This window comes from the organism of the source record quoted next, unplaced genomic scaffold (assembly GCF_019419815.1).
Source record: "Pyrus x bretschneideri cultivar Hongxiangsu unplaced genomic scaffold, Pyrus_bretschneideri_v1 Contig7, whole genome shotgun sequence".
NCBI classification, from domain to species: Eukaryota; Viridiplantae; Streptophyta; class Magnoliopsida; order Rosales; family Rosaceae; genus Pyrus; species Pyrus x bretschneideri.
In genome coordinates, this window is record NW_025999809.1 from 3,897,379 (window position 1) to 3,914,274 (window position 16,896).

Here is a 16,896-nt window from a genome sequence, read left to right on the forward strand (position 1 = left end):
TTGTGGTTTGAGATTAGTAGCAGGTTGGCCTTTTTTTCTCCAAATTTGACTAAAACAGTCCATAAAGTTTCAAAATATTACATTACTGGCAATCGAGGAGGTTTTTTTCTTTTGTTTTTTTGTTTTTTTGTTTTTGCCTTATATGAACATTGGATTCGTGCCATGTGAGCCATTTTTCATCCCTATATAGATTGTGGAAATAATGTATTTGACGGATGTCCGAGCATTAAGAAGGAAGGACGCTTTCAGAGGTGAAAAGTTAATGGAAGTTATTGTGCATAATCCATGTGAGTTATTGTGTGTAATCCATGGATATTCGGTTGGAAAATCATACTTATGCTATGCGGCTAGTCTACACTCCTTGGACTTTAAAAAACTTATGAAACTTAAACCACACATTCGGTCGGGAAACCATATCCATACTCCGCAGGTAGTCTGTGCTCTTTGGACTTTAAAACTTAGCAGAACTAAAACCACAATAGCTCTTGTTTGGAAAAATAAAAAATAAAATAAAAAAAAAGCTCTTGTTCTTATTCCTTCTCATATGTTGATTTTGTAGCTTCAATGACCTCTGTGGTTAGTCTTTGTGTTGCATGCGAGGTTTCTCTGGACGGACCTTGTGACCTGCGATTCCAATAACTTGTCGTAGCGATAACCTTCGTAACCGTCAATTCCCACTAGACCAAAGTAAATTAAAATTATTGTCCCCCTATTTCCCTACAAAAATGATCGATCGAACATTGAAAAATTCCGTGCGTGCGTTATCAAGGTTATGGTTTAATTAATAGATCAATGTGTTTGTTGTTGGAGTTTGAGACCCTCTCATCCTACATTGGTCAACAGTATTTTTTTACTAGCCTTTATATAGGCTTATTCCTTTTTCTTAGTAATTAGAACTTGGACCATTTGGAAATGGATTGAAGGCTTGAGCATTATGGTTGTGTGGATTAGGCTTTCAGATACATTTAAAAGGTGTTTGAAGAGGTATGAAAGAGCCTATATAACTGGAGTTCTCATTTCCATCAATCATTATCTTTTCTTCTTCCTCCTTATCTTCCGTACAAACTTTTCAAAGAGCAAACACACAAAACAATTCGCTAGAGTTCTATAATCCAGTGCGGGTTGTAGAATTAGGTAGTTGTATCCTGGTCGAGCAGACGTTGTAGAACCACAAGCACACGAGTGGGACGGAAATACTGTTCGAAGGACATAGCGTTTGCGCTAGCCTCTACCTTCAATTCATTCAAGTTTTTATGATATTAATTTTTGTAATTATTGTGTTATTGCATTCTGTATTGCAAGTATTTGTGAATAATAAAGTATAAGTATTTTAGTTTTGTACATCTGTTATTTTATTGTTTCTAAATTGTTCTCCAACATTTGTTTTCAACAAACACAGATCAACGAGGAGGTTCGGTTTTCTTTGGAAAATTTCTTATTTATTATGTATAGTGCACCAATGTAGTGTTTCTGTAATTGCAAAATGTGTCCTACAACATGAGAGCCGGTAGCTCAATGAGACCGAAATGCGTGGTCCAAGAGAAGGAGATGACATTAACAGAAAATAACACATTAAGAAATAACAATTAACATGAAAGTTTAACAGACAAAGGGTCAATAGTGTAATGGAACCATGTTATTGTGAAGTTTCGTTTGGTGCGTATGATTGATTTAGTTAAATTATTATTGAGATAAGTACATTATATATACATATATATATGAATATTATAATTTTGTTGTTGTTGCGTGTGAATGGTAAAGTATATAGAATATAAAAAGCAGAAATTACCTGTCAACGAAATACACAGGTAGATGGTTTATGTTGCAGCTTGGCTCATATGTTGCCCTTTTCCCTGCACCTCACGTGCTTTTCACGTGAACTTGCAAAGCAAGTCATTGTCTTTCTTTCAATTTTCTAAATATATGAATTTAATGAGGACTAACGGAGTCAAACAATTGCCATAAAGTCATTAGACTTTGTTTGGCCGACAAACCAGATACTTGGACACCTTTCATGCATTCGAGAGAGAATATATAGACTCAACTACTCCCACCCATTTGTACAAATCCATCTGACAACAATATATTTAAATGTTCACGAAACGAGCGGTCGACGAATGACTCATTGTAGTTCAAGTGATTATTAAGATCCTTTCAACCCTCTATTTGAACCCAAAATGCTCTCATAAGCAACTGGCCCTTTATAAGAACATTCAACAAATTTATATTTATGGAATTTTCGCTGCAACGTAAGGTTCTCCAAGTTCATGCAAGAAATTTTGAACATGTTATTAGTTGGTAGCTTCATTACGGTAGTCTACTCTTTCAGGGGTTAGAAAGCTCACAGAGGCATTTTAATCTCCCCTTAGCCATTTCGATTCACCATCGATATGAATCAAACTCAGGACGTGTCATGTGGAATATGGATCTGAAATTTATCTCCAACCACTGAATTACCCTGTAGTGGTTTAAGATGTTTTGGATGACGCCCTTATGGCTACTAGTAATTTTGATTGATTTAAAACTAAAATACTGAAAGTAAAATGATTATCAAACACTCCTTGTAGCTTAAACCTAAAGAATAGATACGTAACTAAATAATTGGGAATACTGATTTCAAAAGACTTATGAATATTTCTTTAATAAGCATGCAAAGAATCTCGCAAAAATACAACAATAATCAGATTTTTCAGATAATATCCTTGTTATGGAAACAAAAACTTTTTAAATTATTTCATTTAAATTGTTACTCTTAGCAATATTTCACTTTGGCTAGTGTCCTTAAAACGTACAATAATACTTCCTCTCACTCCGCCACATGCTAATAGATCTTCATTGCTTCCTTGATACTTCATTCACTCTAATAGTGAGAAATTAACTCATACTTTAATTCTACTATCTACTTGTGGAAGTAATCGAAAAGGTGGCTAGTCAGAGAGGTTTTGTTTACCTAGATAGGTGATAAGGTAAAAACAACTATGAGTTTACTGTCCTGATACAAAACTTGCTCCTAATTTTCCGAGATTTAGTTTCTTTAGCTCCAGCAGTCACTGTTAATCACTTTATTAGTCGCGCGCTAATTAACAGATTTATGATATTTTGATATTGTTCGTTACCCTGAACCTGTGAACTGACATTCTGGTGTAAATGTATCACTCCCATATACTAGCACCTGTGTTCGATATCAGAAATCTTACCGCTTGAATACTGGTTGACAGGTCCTGAATATCGGACAATATCGTTAATTAGTAGCACTACCATATGTTGATTACAGACTAGAGCCCGCTTGGGTGGTGGTTTTGGACGACTGATAAGGAACTGGTCCTGTGAGGTGGTTCCATAATTCTAGGATAAATGCTCACTACCTAGGAGATTTTATACTAATCATAGGTATAATAACTCGTATTTCGGTGCCTATACTCATCGAAATGACAAGTACATCACCAAAAGAAATTCGGAAACTAGTATTGGTTAGAATGTCCCAAAGCTGGAAAGAGGAATTTGCTAATAATTTACTTTAGAACGGGCTTAAACTAAAGTCAATCTTTATCCTGAAGATCCAAAATGGTAACTAGTGCATTTAAGAAGATTAGTGCTATCGGGAACCAAACGTGAATGTCCCCCAAATGTTTCTTTTGTCAAGCGCTACCTCTTTAGCACCATGTTGTCGCTTAAGACAATTTTGGAATCTTGACGAAGTAACTTCATAGGTATTCTAATAGATGATATGATAATGGGTACTGGCAAGGAATCAAAATCATTTCTGGTTTCCTATCTCGAAAAGGTTGGTTATGATGGCGTGAAAATAATGATGGGATTGATTTATAGATCCCTGCTAATACACCATTCGATAAATTAGCCTTGCTTTAAGGCCATCAGCTTGTTTCAAATTTACATTTTTCCTTGGTAAGGAAGTTCTTTGCTTTAAGTCTAAAAGCATTCGCCAAAGTGACCTTTTAAAATGTTGACAAGTTGACAAAACTGCCCAAAACTTAGGAAAAGTTAACATATTTTTCGTATTTGACGAGGTGGCAAGATTCGAACATTAGGCTCAAGAACCAAGAATGCTTACATCACGCGTGTGATGAACGTAATACTGCCTAACTTATACTCTGATACCAAATTGACACGCCCTGACCCGGGATGTCCAATAGGACTCCGAATCAAGCTGTGTTGGCTGACGGTATGGATGTCGAAGATGTGAAATTTAAACCTAAAAGTGCTTAAATACAAGAGTGCGCAGTGAGCGGGTATGAACTCATTTCACACGTGATGACAGAGCATAAGTACAGTACAATAAAATAGGGTGAGAATTATACCATTAATGATAATCGCCTACACCAAGATTTGCCAATAATCTTCGTCGGTATGAAAACTCTGCTACTAACACCTGGAGGGGCAAAAAACAAGGGTGACTGGGCCTAAAAATAAAGTTTTGATAAAAACCTTTTGAAAGCGTTATAACCCTTCGCCGTAAAACCCGTATAGTTTCTAGAAAATAGTACTACTACGTAGGTATAAAAACCAATGCACAAGAGCAGCGAAAACTAAAGTATGCCATGTCATAATATCTCATCAATAATAAATGTAAGCTAGGTGTGAAACCAATATAAAATAGTACGCCAATCGGAGTCACCTAACGTGACCTGTACGACTGGACCTATGGCTCATCAATCTAGGCTAGCACATGAGTCGGAGTCACCTAGTGTGACTTGTACGACAGGTTGGGTATACGCTCAAGTGCTACGATCACATGAAATTTGTGCGATAAATCGCGAATCACCTACGAGTCGGAACCACCTATTGTGGTTTGTACGACAGGCTGACACTAGACTTGGATCTAAGGTGAGCGTGCGGTGCGGGAAGTGAACAATCATGTGAAGGATGGCCCTAGCCCCGGGCGAGAGCACTAATACCGGGGTGCAGCCATGATGGGCTCTAAATAAATGTGCGTATACCAATGCAATACAACCCATTCAATCACATAATACTCACTTGAAGCTTTACCTGAGTCTCCGTAACATCACACAATACAATTCACAAGTGTAATAATGCAATATTTAAAATGTAACTTATTTACGACATGGCAAGCAAAACATAGTTCCATATATAAAACGTTTCTGGAAACCTTAAAGTTTATATATATATATAGACATACACTATAGAAAGGAAAAAAACCCATTCACCTGAGGTCCGCGCTACAACTCCCTGGCAAGAATATCAAGACGTCATGAACGATCGTCGCCTAGAACAAATATCAATTCACAACTCAGAATTCTTATTGATAGAACATGTAACTTACATAAAACACATCCTCAAGGATGTTCTAGAATGATTTGAAACCCTTGACCAAAAGTCAACCGTCAATCAAAGATCTACGGTAGGGTCCACAAACCTACGTAACTCGATCCAGAAGATCCGCAACTCAAATTTCTGATCCGTAACATCCAAAGATCCACCTTATGCTTGAAAACATCATACTAAAGTTTCATTACGACCCAACGGTTGGATCTTCGCCAATTGCAAATTCAAGTGGCGGTCAACGTTTTATTTTATGAACTAACAAATCCAATTCGGGAAGATCCTTACATCGGATTCCCGATCCGTAAGTTCCTATGATCCTCATAAATTATGTACTATGATGTATTAAAGTTTGGTGACTATCTAACAGTCGAATCGTTGATTACTATAATAATCAAGTGGCGGACCTTAATGGAACTAGGTTCAAACGACGGAAATTCGTCAATAGGACTTCACATACAGAATTAGAGAATCAAATTTAGCCTAGGAAAGTCAATGGATGCCTCGACCCACGTGCCGCCATACACGGCGGTCGGCTGCCCCGACTCATCGAAAAAATCAACTATTTTTAAAAATTCTCAAATTTCACAGAAATGAAGATCTCAATAAGTAGAGCAAGTTTCATACATGCAACCAAGTCCAATTTGACCGGAAAAAAGCCTCAAATTACCACGAACCTATCGGAAACCCTAGAAATAAGTGGTTTTCATTCGACTCCAAACAAGCTCCAACACCCCAACCAATGCATGGACTTTGTTTCTGAGGTTAAGGAGAGTCTATTAGTGGTGGTGGTTGACGGAGTCATCTTCATGATTGTTGAATTTCCGCCGTGGCACCCCGGAACCCACATGTTCCATTCATCACGGAATCAAGGCTAAATTTAATGAAATTTGATTGGAAATGGAAGATGGGAGATCATGGAATGTTTTCCAGGTGGTGGATGGCGGCAATTTGACGGAAAAACCAATGAAAATCACGTCGGAATAACGTGGAACGGGTCGGGTCAACGAGGAGGAACTAGGTCAAGGGTGATCCGGTGCTCCTCCACTATCTCATTTCCCTTCCTTTATTCTCTCCCCCATTGGTCACTCTTTTCTCTCCCTTCTTTCTGATTGGGCGTCCTGCCCTTCCTTTCTTCCATTTAATCTAGGCCACACACGTGGCTTTCCAGATTTTGCTCCAAAAATCTGGAGCATTCCAGAAAATAATAAATTTACAATTTTGCCCTCCACTTCATTCGTTAATAACTTCTTCATTATAACTCCAAATTACGTTCCGTTTGCGCTCACGCATTCGTAGCGATGAGTAGTACGAGGATAAGCCAAGAAAATGAATCTTACATGACTCGACAAGGCAATCAACAAAAGTCAATGCATTTGCCTTGAAGGGCATTTTCGAAATTTCACATTTTAAAATTATAAAAACCGTAGGTTTTTAGGACAGGTCGTTAAAGTTAGGACGAAAAAAAAAATAAAAAAACAAAGAAATTGTAACAACACAATATGGCAAAAAAAGAAAGAAGCAAACTGATGTAACTATAAAAAACCCTTTGGGGCCAATGTGTCCAATGCCATAACATCGTCTACCACATTTGCCACATTTTCCTTTATCTTGTTTCGACACATACGTCGATAGTTATGAAACTCATAACGTATCTTGCCACTTAATACTATAATCTAATAGTATTCTTTTTTACTTACTCAGATCTCGAAACAACAAATGATAAATAACAAGTTCGTAGGCTTCAAATCTCGTAATATACTTTTTCACTTCACTCGATCTCGAAATTAACAAATGACAATTCACTCGATCCCGAAATTAACAAATGACTTTTCTCTTAAATCTCGTAATATTCTTTTTCACTTAAATTATCTTATAAATGAGAAATGACAAGTTCGTAAGCTTTCAAGTCTCAAATCTCGAAAATGACATTTTCATAACTATTTTTGAGTCTGACCCTAATATCCTACCAAAAACCCCAACATGATCCTCTCCGGATCCTTTTGGTGAAGATCATGAGGATTTATGAATCGTGTTCGTTCATCGTACATCGTGCGATCAATTTTTATCAAGTATTGCTTGTGTTTAATTTTAAATAAAAATATTTAAAATAATTTATGACCGCATAATGCACGATGAACTGACCGAACTGACGAATCTTTGGGATCCTCATAAAAAGAATCTGGCGAAGATCCGGAGTCCAAAAAACCCTTTGTATCACAAGGATATCATTGGAAAAATACGGAACACATAATGTTAAATTAAAGGTTTAGATAAGTTAAACAACCATCTATGATCTATCACCTCTCAATTACAAAATTAAGCTAATGAAAGAATAGTTTTTTTTTTTAGTACAATGATATATTTTACACTAAGAAAAAGAGGAGAATTCGACTAAACCATACAATAAGTAACTCTATTTGGTATCAAATTAACTATTCACGAGATTCAAAACTAAAACCTCTCAAAAAATATTTTACACTAAGAAAAATAAGAAAATTCGACTAAACCATACAATAAGTAACCTTATTTGGTATCAAATTAACTATTCACGAGATTTGAAACTAAAACCTCTCAAAGAATAGTTAGAAAACTAAAAATGCTTTACAACCTTCCACGCAAACCCCTTTATTTACATCCTCCTGATTTCCTTCCTTCCCATTATTATTCCATTTTCTATTATTCTCCTCACTTTCCTTGCCTTTATTCTCCTCCTCCTCCCCACCACCATCTTCAGCACCGAATATTCCCTTCACCACCGTCTCCACATCAATTTTATTTTCAATTCCGTCCGTACCCACCGCCGGCGCAATTTCGGGGATGTACGGCGGCCTCGAGATTCGCAAAACCGAGTCCCACTCAACCCATTTAAAGAAATCGTGGCCCTTGATCTCCACCGATCCGATTCTCTGCTTCGGGTCCTTCTCAAGCAAATTTTTTATCAGATCCCTCAAAGCCGTCGTTTGGCCTGTTAGTTCAGGAGTTTTTGTCAGTATCCGATAAAACGTCTCTTTTCTGTTAGATCCCCGGAACGGCGTCGTACCGTACAGCATTTCGTAAAGAAGCACCCCGAGGGACCACCAATCGACGCCGAAGTCATGGCCATGTCCCGATACAATTTCGGGCGCCACGTACTCCTCCGTCCCAACAAACGAGTTCGACTTCTCGGCCAAATCCGACCCGGAGAGGCTTTCCAAGTTGACGCGCAGTTCGGGCGGCGCCACCGTTTCGTCCGGCGAAATCCCCGAGTTGCAGAAGCGGTGGAACGGCGAGCGCCGCTTCTTTTGCACTGTGATTGATTTTGCTATGGAATTTGATCTGACACGATCCGATTGAGCTGATCGAGGAGGAGTCCTTATCGGAGAGAGCTCGGTGGAGAGATCGAAATCGACGAGCATAATGTGACCGTTCTCTTGGATCATGATGTTCTCCGGTTTCAAATCTCTGTAAACCACTCCTAATCCGTGCAGATAATCCAATACTAGAACCAATTCCGCCGCGTAAAATCTAATAAAAAAAGGAAACGAAAATCCGAATTTAATTTTCTCGGCAGCCAAATAGAATTGAATACATTAATTCGAGAGATCTTTGAGATTGAATTACCTGATGACCTCATCAGAGAACATCCTCTCCGTCTGTCGTTTTCTGAGGCAATTGAGATCGCGGCCGGGGCAGTAATCAATGGCGTAGCCGGCGAGCTTCTCAGTGTCGAGAACGCCATGCAGCTTCGGCAAGAGTGGGTGGTCAAAACGACGAAGTACTTGCTGCTCGAAGCTGACTCTCCGGTACTCGCTGCCGTCACTCTTCGTGTCTTTACTCCTCCGCTCGATCAAGTCCTTGGAAATTACCTTTAAGGCCATGAGCTCCTCCGCCGGCTCTTCGCCCTTCACCAGAAACACCACGCCCTTGGCTCCGTGGCCCAGCACCGAGATCACTCTCAGGCGCTGGAAATCCAAGCTGGGAACCGTGACGCCGTCGTCTTGGTTGGCCATGGTTGAAAGCTCTGTTTTGGGTGGCAGCTGTGCAGGGAGCCAGAGACCGAAATTTATAGTAGTCTTAGCGAGGAAGGGTTCAATTCAAGGGGCGGGGCCCATACATTGGCTTTTACTTTCTTTTTTTACTCTTCTTTGCATGCTGCTGTTGGTGTGTGTGGTGCGCTGTGATGCGGACACGTATGGATATTTCCTGGGTGTGTGGTGGCGTGGCGGGATCGTGCGGTGGTTTACTGTTTTGAAGCGCGGGCAAATTTCCTGCGCGTTGTTGAGGATGACGTCGTCACTGAAATATTATTGTTTGGGAGATTTTTCTCTTTTATTTTGTTGATGTCTTGGAGAGGAAGAAACCGGGGGCGGTGAATGTGAGTCCGTGAGGCGGTCTTTATTCCAGAAGACGTGCGGTGCAGGGAATGTTTTGGTTCAAACTGGTGGAAACTTGCAATATGTTTGGATGAAGAAATTTAAGATTATTAAGGAATTTAAAAATGACGGAAATTGAAATAATGAGATTTTATTTTCTAGAATTTGTAAATTTCTTGTTTGGTTAACCTAAAAGAACAATGGAATTGAATATGAAATTTGTTATTTTTAAACTCTCAATCATAGAAATTGGGAAATGACACCTATTTACATGGAATTTGAACTTGAGAATTGGAGGTCCCAAATTCCAAGTTTGTTTTCCACGCAGAAATTCTAAATTTCTATGTTTATGAATCCAAACAAGAAAATTGGTGCATGTCAATTTATAAATTCTGACTTTTATCAAAATTCCAAGTTTATTTCCCTTATCCAAACATAGTGTTATGGTGCTTACGCGACTCTCGTTATTGAAAATATTGAAATAAGAGAAACAAAATTTTAAGGGTTTTTTTTTGGGTTTGGGATCCGAAAACCCTTAGGACAATTCGAAAATCAATCCCCAATTCTAAATTCATCCTCCAATTTGAAAATGAAAAACCCTAACCCAATCCGAAATTTAAAAACCCTAAATCTTGAAAGAGAGGAGTGGCAGACACAGCGGTTGAATCGAGATATTGGTTGAGAAATGATGGAGCTTTACGTTGTAGACTGAAATGAAAGGGATTTTCATCGAGCTTTACGGTGGTCGACTACTAGCTAATAGAGGAATGAGTGGCGGAAGGTCGAGAGGGAAAGAGAGTCTGTACAAGCCGGAGGTGGAAGATAAATTTGGTGGGACTGGACGATGAATTAGGTGGGAATGGGCGATGAATTTGACGGTGCGGTGTCGTGGAAGAATATGAATTTGGAGGTATGCTACGATCTGGTGGTGCGGTGTGTGGAGTTGACGGAGAAGAAACAGAGCGAAAGAGAATCGGAGTCACGAGAAAGTGTCAGAGTCGTTGACTAGAGGGCTTGGTTTTAAGTGAGAAATATTTATATTTTTATGAGCGATTGAGATCTAATCTCAATCAAATCAAACGCCCACATATATTTCAATTGAAAAATATAAAACTATCTCTCTGAGAACCTTCCCAGACGTTCGTAAAATCAAACGGCCAATCAAATCAACCATTTGGTATTACCGAAGAAATGGCGTCGTGGTCCCGATCCTCTTACCGAGTTCGGGTAGTTGTTTGATTCTGGGTACCCAATGGTTCAGTACTACCCGGTTCGATTTTTTTAAGGTCGGGTTCGACATTAAAGGAGTGTGGTGGGAAATTGAAGGTGTGCTGAGTCAAACACACTACACATAAAAATGGGTGAAGTGGATTTCGTTGGTGATGGGTTTTTTTTATTCTCTTTCGCTCTTAGGTTTGGTTTGACCTGCAAGATTTTGGGTAATTTCTTATGGGTCTTTTGGTTCAAAAAAAGTTTTATGGATAACCATGTTCTATTACGGTGCTTTATCTAGGGTTTATTTATTAGGTCGTGATAGTTTATTAAAAGTTATTTTTTTAATATAAATTTTAAATAAATTTCTTTATATTGGTGCTCTAGAAATTTAGTTGTTAACTCCAAATTTTTATATTTTAAAAAGAAAAATACTCTTATCAGGAATCGGTAAAAGATTTGGTATAAGAGTATATAAGATATAGTCATCATTCCATTTCCATTTAATCTTTTTTTATTATTTTATGAAATACGATATTTATTATATGACAAAGAAAACGTACAAGCAAAGAGGATAGGATGCTAATAATAGATCTGGATAAAAATCTTGCCAGGAATTTCAATAGAAACCAAGAAAAAAAGAGTGTCTCGCACCTCTAAGTTAAATAGTAACACTATCCTAGAAAAGAAAATCAGATATTACAGCATAAGGTTATTCAAACCAAGAAACCTGAGCATCCAACGTTAAGCCCAATCTCGCAAGCCGATGTGCAATCTTGTTTGTCTCACATCAACCAAACGTGACCTTCCAATTCAGAATAGACTTCAACAATTGACTAGCATCATTCAAAATATTCCCAAAGGTACCATTGCATGGAGTTGCCGCATCATTTTGAAGAGCATTGATAACCATCATTGCATCCCCTTGCACTTCCAAATGAGTTACTCCCAGGTCGTGAGCAAAAAGTACTGCTGCCCGAGCAGCCATGATTTCTGCCAGTACTGCCGAGCAGACCCCTCGAATTTTCATTGCTGTAGGTGCCACAAAGCACCATTATCATCTCGAATCACCACACCAATACCCCCTAGCTCACCTAACTCATCCCACGTGCCATCGAACTTGCATTTAAGCCAGCCCACATCAGGTTTCTCCCATTTTTGAGGGATTGACGGTCTGCTGCATTTCTTGGAACCGTGCAACTTCCTATATTCCTGCAGCGAAGCTTGGGATTTGCAATTGATATCCACCTGATTCAAAGCCGTACCATTCCATATCAAGATCAAAGCTAAGTCAAAGCTTTGATGGGCAAGTAATCTCGCCACCTTTACCAGCCACATACGAAAAGCACCATAGATATGCCTTTCCGTCCTCAAACATAATGGGCTGGAGAACCAGATAGACGCTGATCTTGAGCATTCCAACAACGCATGTTCAACACTTTCCGTGTCTCCATCACAGAAAAGACAAGTGTCAGTCGTGATCACCTTCCTGCTCTTCAAATTGGCTCTAGTTGGTAGGGCATTTAGACAGTACCGTCATACGCATATTTTAACCTTCCTTGGTACACAACCTCTCCACAAAGCCTTCCACATATATTTTGACTCCCCATTCATTACAGAGCCAGTTGATCCATCCCCACCTATATTTCCACAAGACCGAGCTACAAAGTAAGAAAGCACTTTTTGTCGAAAACACTCCGTTCTTCTCCACAACCCAAATTAAATTATACGGTGGCTTGAAAAAACTCAAGGGGATACTCAAAATCAACTTTGCCTCTTCCTCAAAGAATATGCACTTAATTAATCCACATTTCATATCGGACACATTCCCCATCCACCATCAGACTATTCACTGTAGTATCATGCTCCACGCCGGCAGGAATAGGACTTAAAACCTTAAAGAAACTCTCTGGGCAGCCAACTATCCCCCCAGATTTTAATCTTTGTACCGTCCCTTACTCGCCACCTATAACTAGAGGCGGCATTTTGGACCCGACCCGTTAATCCGATCTGACCCGATCCATTAAAATCAATATTTGAGTGAAAGCTTAATGGGTCGGGTTGTTAACGGATTAACCTGTTAACCACCTGTTATTTTACGGTGGTTCACCCGCAAACCTGTTAAGACCCGTTAACGAGGATGCTTATGTAATTTCGTTGAAATAAAAACTAATCCTTATTTCCTTCTTAAAGCCATGCTCCTCCCACCGTCACTCCTCCCTCCTCCTCTGGGCAAACTGCTACCTCCCTGCGGTTTTGCAGAAACGTAGCTTAGGACCCAAACCACCATTCTTATCCTTCGCGGCTCTGTACCACACAGTTTCACCGTTGAGTTCTCCCAGTAGCTGAAGTGTCGCTGCAGTAAACGTTTGATCTGATCATTGTAATTCATCATGATGTGCACCTCCTTGGTCCCAGGGATATGATCAAATGAGCTTGATGGTTCAGCAAGTGTGAGCCCAAGGATTGGAAGAGAAGCATCATTGAACCCTCCTCCAAAATAATTTCTACATGATGTGATTGATTCATATGCGAAATATTCTCAAACTAGTGTTACGTTCTAATTTCCAACTTCTACCCGTTAATCTGTACTTGGAAAAAATATGCAATTGTGTTTGAGTTACTTTTGCAAAATTAAAAATAAAATAAAATAAACTATTGTAAATGGATGTTAACGGGTTAAACATGTGATCCATTAGCTTAACATATTGGATTTGAATAACTCATTAATTTAACCGGTTGAATTTGAATGATCCGTTAACTTAACGAATTAGTTAAAATCAACCCAAATCCAATAAATTCAACCCGTTTACAAGTCTACCTATAACCCCTTCGAATAATCACTCGAGCCTCTGCCATACTTCTCCAGCAATACGAGGCATTTGTCTCTTCACGGAGGCTTGCAAAAAGTCTGACGTTGAAAAAAATCGGCTTTGAAAACGCGTGCAGCAAGAGAATCACGTTGTTGGATGAAACACCATCCTAGCTTACCAAATAATGCAAGGTTAAAAGCGAGAGGTCATTAAACCCTAAAACCCACACCACCCACCACACCCCCATAAAAACATCCTCTCTCGCTTTTTGCACATTTTACTCCACTTCATCCGATAAATTTGAGGTTTGCCCGATTCACGGCCCCACCAAAATTGAGCAACATTTGACTCATTCCATTTTATCTTTTATATCGCTGTAACTCTTTTATGATATTTAGTTGAATTCTCAAAAAGAATCTAAAAGAATCGTAAAAGGTAAGTTGTATATTGTTATGGTAACTCTTTTCTTATCTTAAAAAGAAAGACAACTGTTAGCAAGTAATTTCACAGTTGCCACATTCAAGTAGACTCACCAGTCCGAAGCATCGCAACCTCTTACTTTATTTTATTTTATTGAAAAGCTGTAATCCACGTTCTTACCACTAAATCACTTGCTGTAGTTAGATTGTTATGATAGTTGAGACCTTTCATTTTAACTCAATGCATTTAGCATTTAAAAATTATATTTCCGCCGACAGATTAATATTTAATATAAAAAAATTCGCTCCTATAATCTTTCTTAGAAGATGAGCAAGCGGTTTGTCATCCACTACAGTAATTATGAAAAATTCGTATTTCTTCCTCAAGTATTACTTCATATTATCTATAATTTAAATTGCGATTGGATCATTTGGGAGAAAAAAGTCCGACCAATAACTTAATACATGACACGTAATGTGTTTTATTATCTCATGCGGATAAGCCGTAAGCGGCACCCCGCCTTGACTCCATCAATTTATAAACAAAAAAAAATAAAATTAAAAAAAAAAAAAAAAACTCCGGTATTTTGGTTTCGTTGTCTTTCCCAGTTTCCGAAACGTTTTGGAAAACATGGCAAAAACAAGCTGCGCAATTAGCTCTGATTCTGCTTGAAAAATGGAGGCCCGAAGGCTCGCCATTATCTGCTCCCACATCCGACCCGGTTCGGTTCTCGCTCCGACCCAATTAGCTCCCGTTTCCAGGTCCAATTGCGATTCCGGTTTGAACAGTAAGCAGTGGCCCAGTGGTTCCGACGAGGGCAATAGCGAAAACGGCTGCGTTTTCTGTAAAATTATTCGCGGAGAGTCACCGGCTTTCAAGGTTTCTATGGTTCTAATTAAACTGCATTTTATTTAATTAATTATGGGGTTTTCATATTTTAATTATTTGTGAAATTTTATACTTTTGCAGCTCTACGAAGATGATGTTTGCTTGTGCATATTGGATACGAGTCCGCTGAGTCGTGGGTAAGGTATCATTTATCCAATATTTAATTTTTCAATCATTATTTTTTCTCAATTTTCTTGCTTTTCTTGTTTTCTTTGTGCTGGAATTTATGGTAAATTTGTCTTAATTCATTCAATTTTTTTTTTTTAGTAACACGATATTCTAAACTGCTCTAATTGACGGAGAGGTGAATTCGAACTTGAGTGTATGGTGGCGGGCTTATTGGCATTTAATGGATGCTTTTAATTTTTAACGGTAGAAATGCAAGTGTTTTGTGTCAATTTTGCCAACGTTTCTTTTGTATTGCAAGTAAACACTGCATAAAAGAAAGAAAGAAAGAAAGAATGCAATTGCATCGTCTTTTAACAATGTTTTCTTTTCCACTTGCTAAATTTCCGTACTTTTGCTCTCTCAGGCACTCTCTGATTATCCCCAAATCTCATTTTTCTTCGTTGAAAGCCACACCCCCGGATGTAAGTATGTCTTACAGATGCAGTTGGTTTGTGAATTGTTACTAGATATCAAGACAGAAGAGTATTGCTTACTTTCATATGTTATGCATTGGATGAAATGATGGGATGAATTTATCTGAACATTATTGATTGATTGGACTGTAATTTTCTCGACATATCTCCGATAAGTTGTTTGGATATTTGTACTTTTTTCTGCAAATCCTGTACATGCGTTTCTGTATTTGTTGTGTAGTGTTATAATGTTTCATGAGTCCGAATGAACTTGCTCTGCAGGTGGTAGCTGCAATGTGTTCAAAAGTGCCCTTTATCAGCAGCGCAATCATGAAAGCCACTGATTCTGGTATGTCTTCAAAGTCATTTTCTGGCATTGCCGTATTGTAATTTCTTTTGGTTCTCAGGTTAAGTACTCGATTAGCAATTAGGATGTGCTGAAGTGGCCCTTATACTTCAAAGATATTTTCTTTGACATCCTTGTTCACAATTGCATATTCGGTCATACCTACCTAACATTTGCTGTTATAAATACTTAACACAGTACGCTCTAATTATGCAGATTCGTTCAACTTGTTAGTTAACAACGGTAGAGCTGCAGGCCAAGTTATATTTCATGTGAGTCATTATAATTTCCGTTTTGAATTTCCTTCTGGCTAAAGCTTATAGCAGCATTTACATTCGAAATGATGCATCCTCTGCCAGCATTTACTTGTGGTTATTGTTAATGGATGATAGTATTGTACCTTTCTATCCAGTTATTTTGTTATTTAACACGAGCAATGTGCTAAGCTTTTGCTAATCTTGCTGTGTAACACGGTAATTTCAGACTCATATTCACATAATACCGCGCAAGGCCCTTGATTGCCTTTGGGCTTCTGAGGTATTTATCATTCACAATTTTGCCTCTTTATACGTGAAAACTGTACAGTCTTGAGGATATAAGCTTGATACTAATATATATGAACTCCACAGAGTTTGCGGAGGCGGCCCCTGAACTCAGACCAGGAAGCATCTCGACTTGCAGATTGTGTTCGAGAGCAATTGTCAATATCAGACAACTCCAAAATTAGCCAAGGGTGAAGGATCGAGTCTTACCGAAAACTAGGTGCACATTTCGTCCGATCAAAATGTAATTTTCAGTGTACAATTATGTGCAATATACATACTTTAATTCTTTGGAATGTTGTATGACTTGCAAATATTACTTGTTCCATGTCGTATAGAAGGCTGAGCTCACCAGTTTACATAGTGTTTCTTTTTTCCTTTCAAAATCTGGACATCAAAATAACAATGAATATGATATGGTTTCCTTTTTCTTTTTCC

At 38.5% G+C, this 16,896-nt stretch overlaps 2 protein-coding genes across 2 annotated transcripts; one reads left to right on the forward strand and one right to left on the reverse strand.

The window, feature by feature from the left end:
• Window positions 1–7,696: 7,696 nt before the first annotated feature.
• On the reverse strand, window positions 7,697–9,337 carry LOC103927098 (serine/threonine-protein kinase OXI1-like). Its single transcript, XM_009335996.3, has 2 exons — window positions 8,905–9,337; window positions 7,697–8,808 (listed from the first exon to the last, which is right to left on the reverse strand). The coding sequence occupies exons 1-2, from the start codon at window positions 9,291–9,293 to the stop codon at window positions 7,887–7,889; spliced, it is 1,311 nt and encodes a 436-aa protein (XP_009334271.1). The 5' UTR covers window positions 9,294–9,337; the 3' UTR covers window positions 7,697–7,886.
• A 5,298-nt stretch (window positions 9,338–14,635) lies between these two features.
• Window positions 14,636–16,819, forward strand: LOC103927099 (adenylylsulfatase HINT3). Its single transcript, XM_009335997.3, has 7 exons — window positions 14,636–14,980; window positions 15,071–15,126; window positions 15,522–15,579; window positions 15,853–15,919; window positions 16,133–16,188; window positions 16,400–16,453; window positions 16,546–16,819. The coding sequence occupies exons 1-7, from the start codon at window positions 14,777–14,779 to the stop codon at window positions 16,651–16,653; spliced, it is 603 nt and encodes a 200-aa protein (XP_009334272.1). The 5' UTR covers window positions 14,636–14,776; the 3' UTR covers window positions 16,654–16,819.
• Window positions 16,820–16,896: the final 77 nt, after the last annotated feature.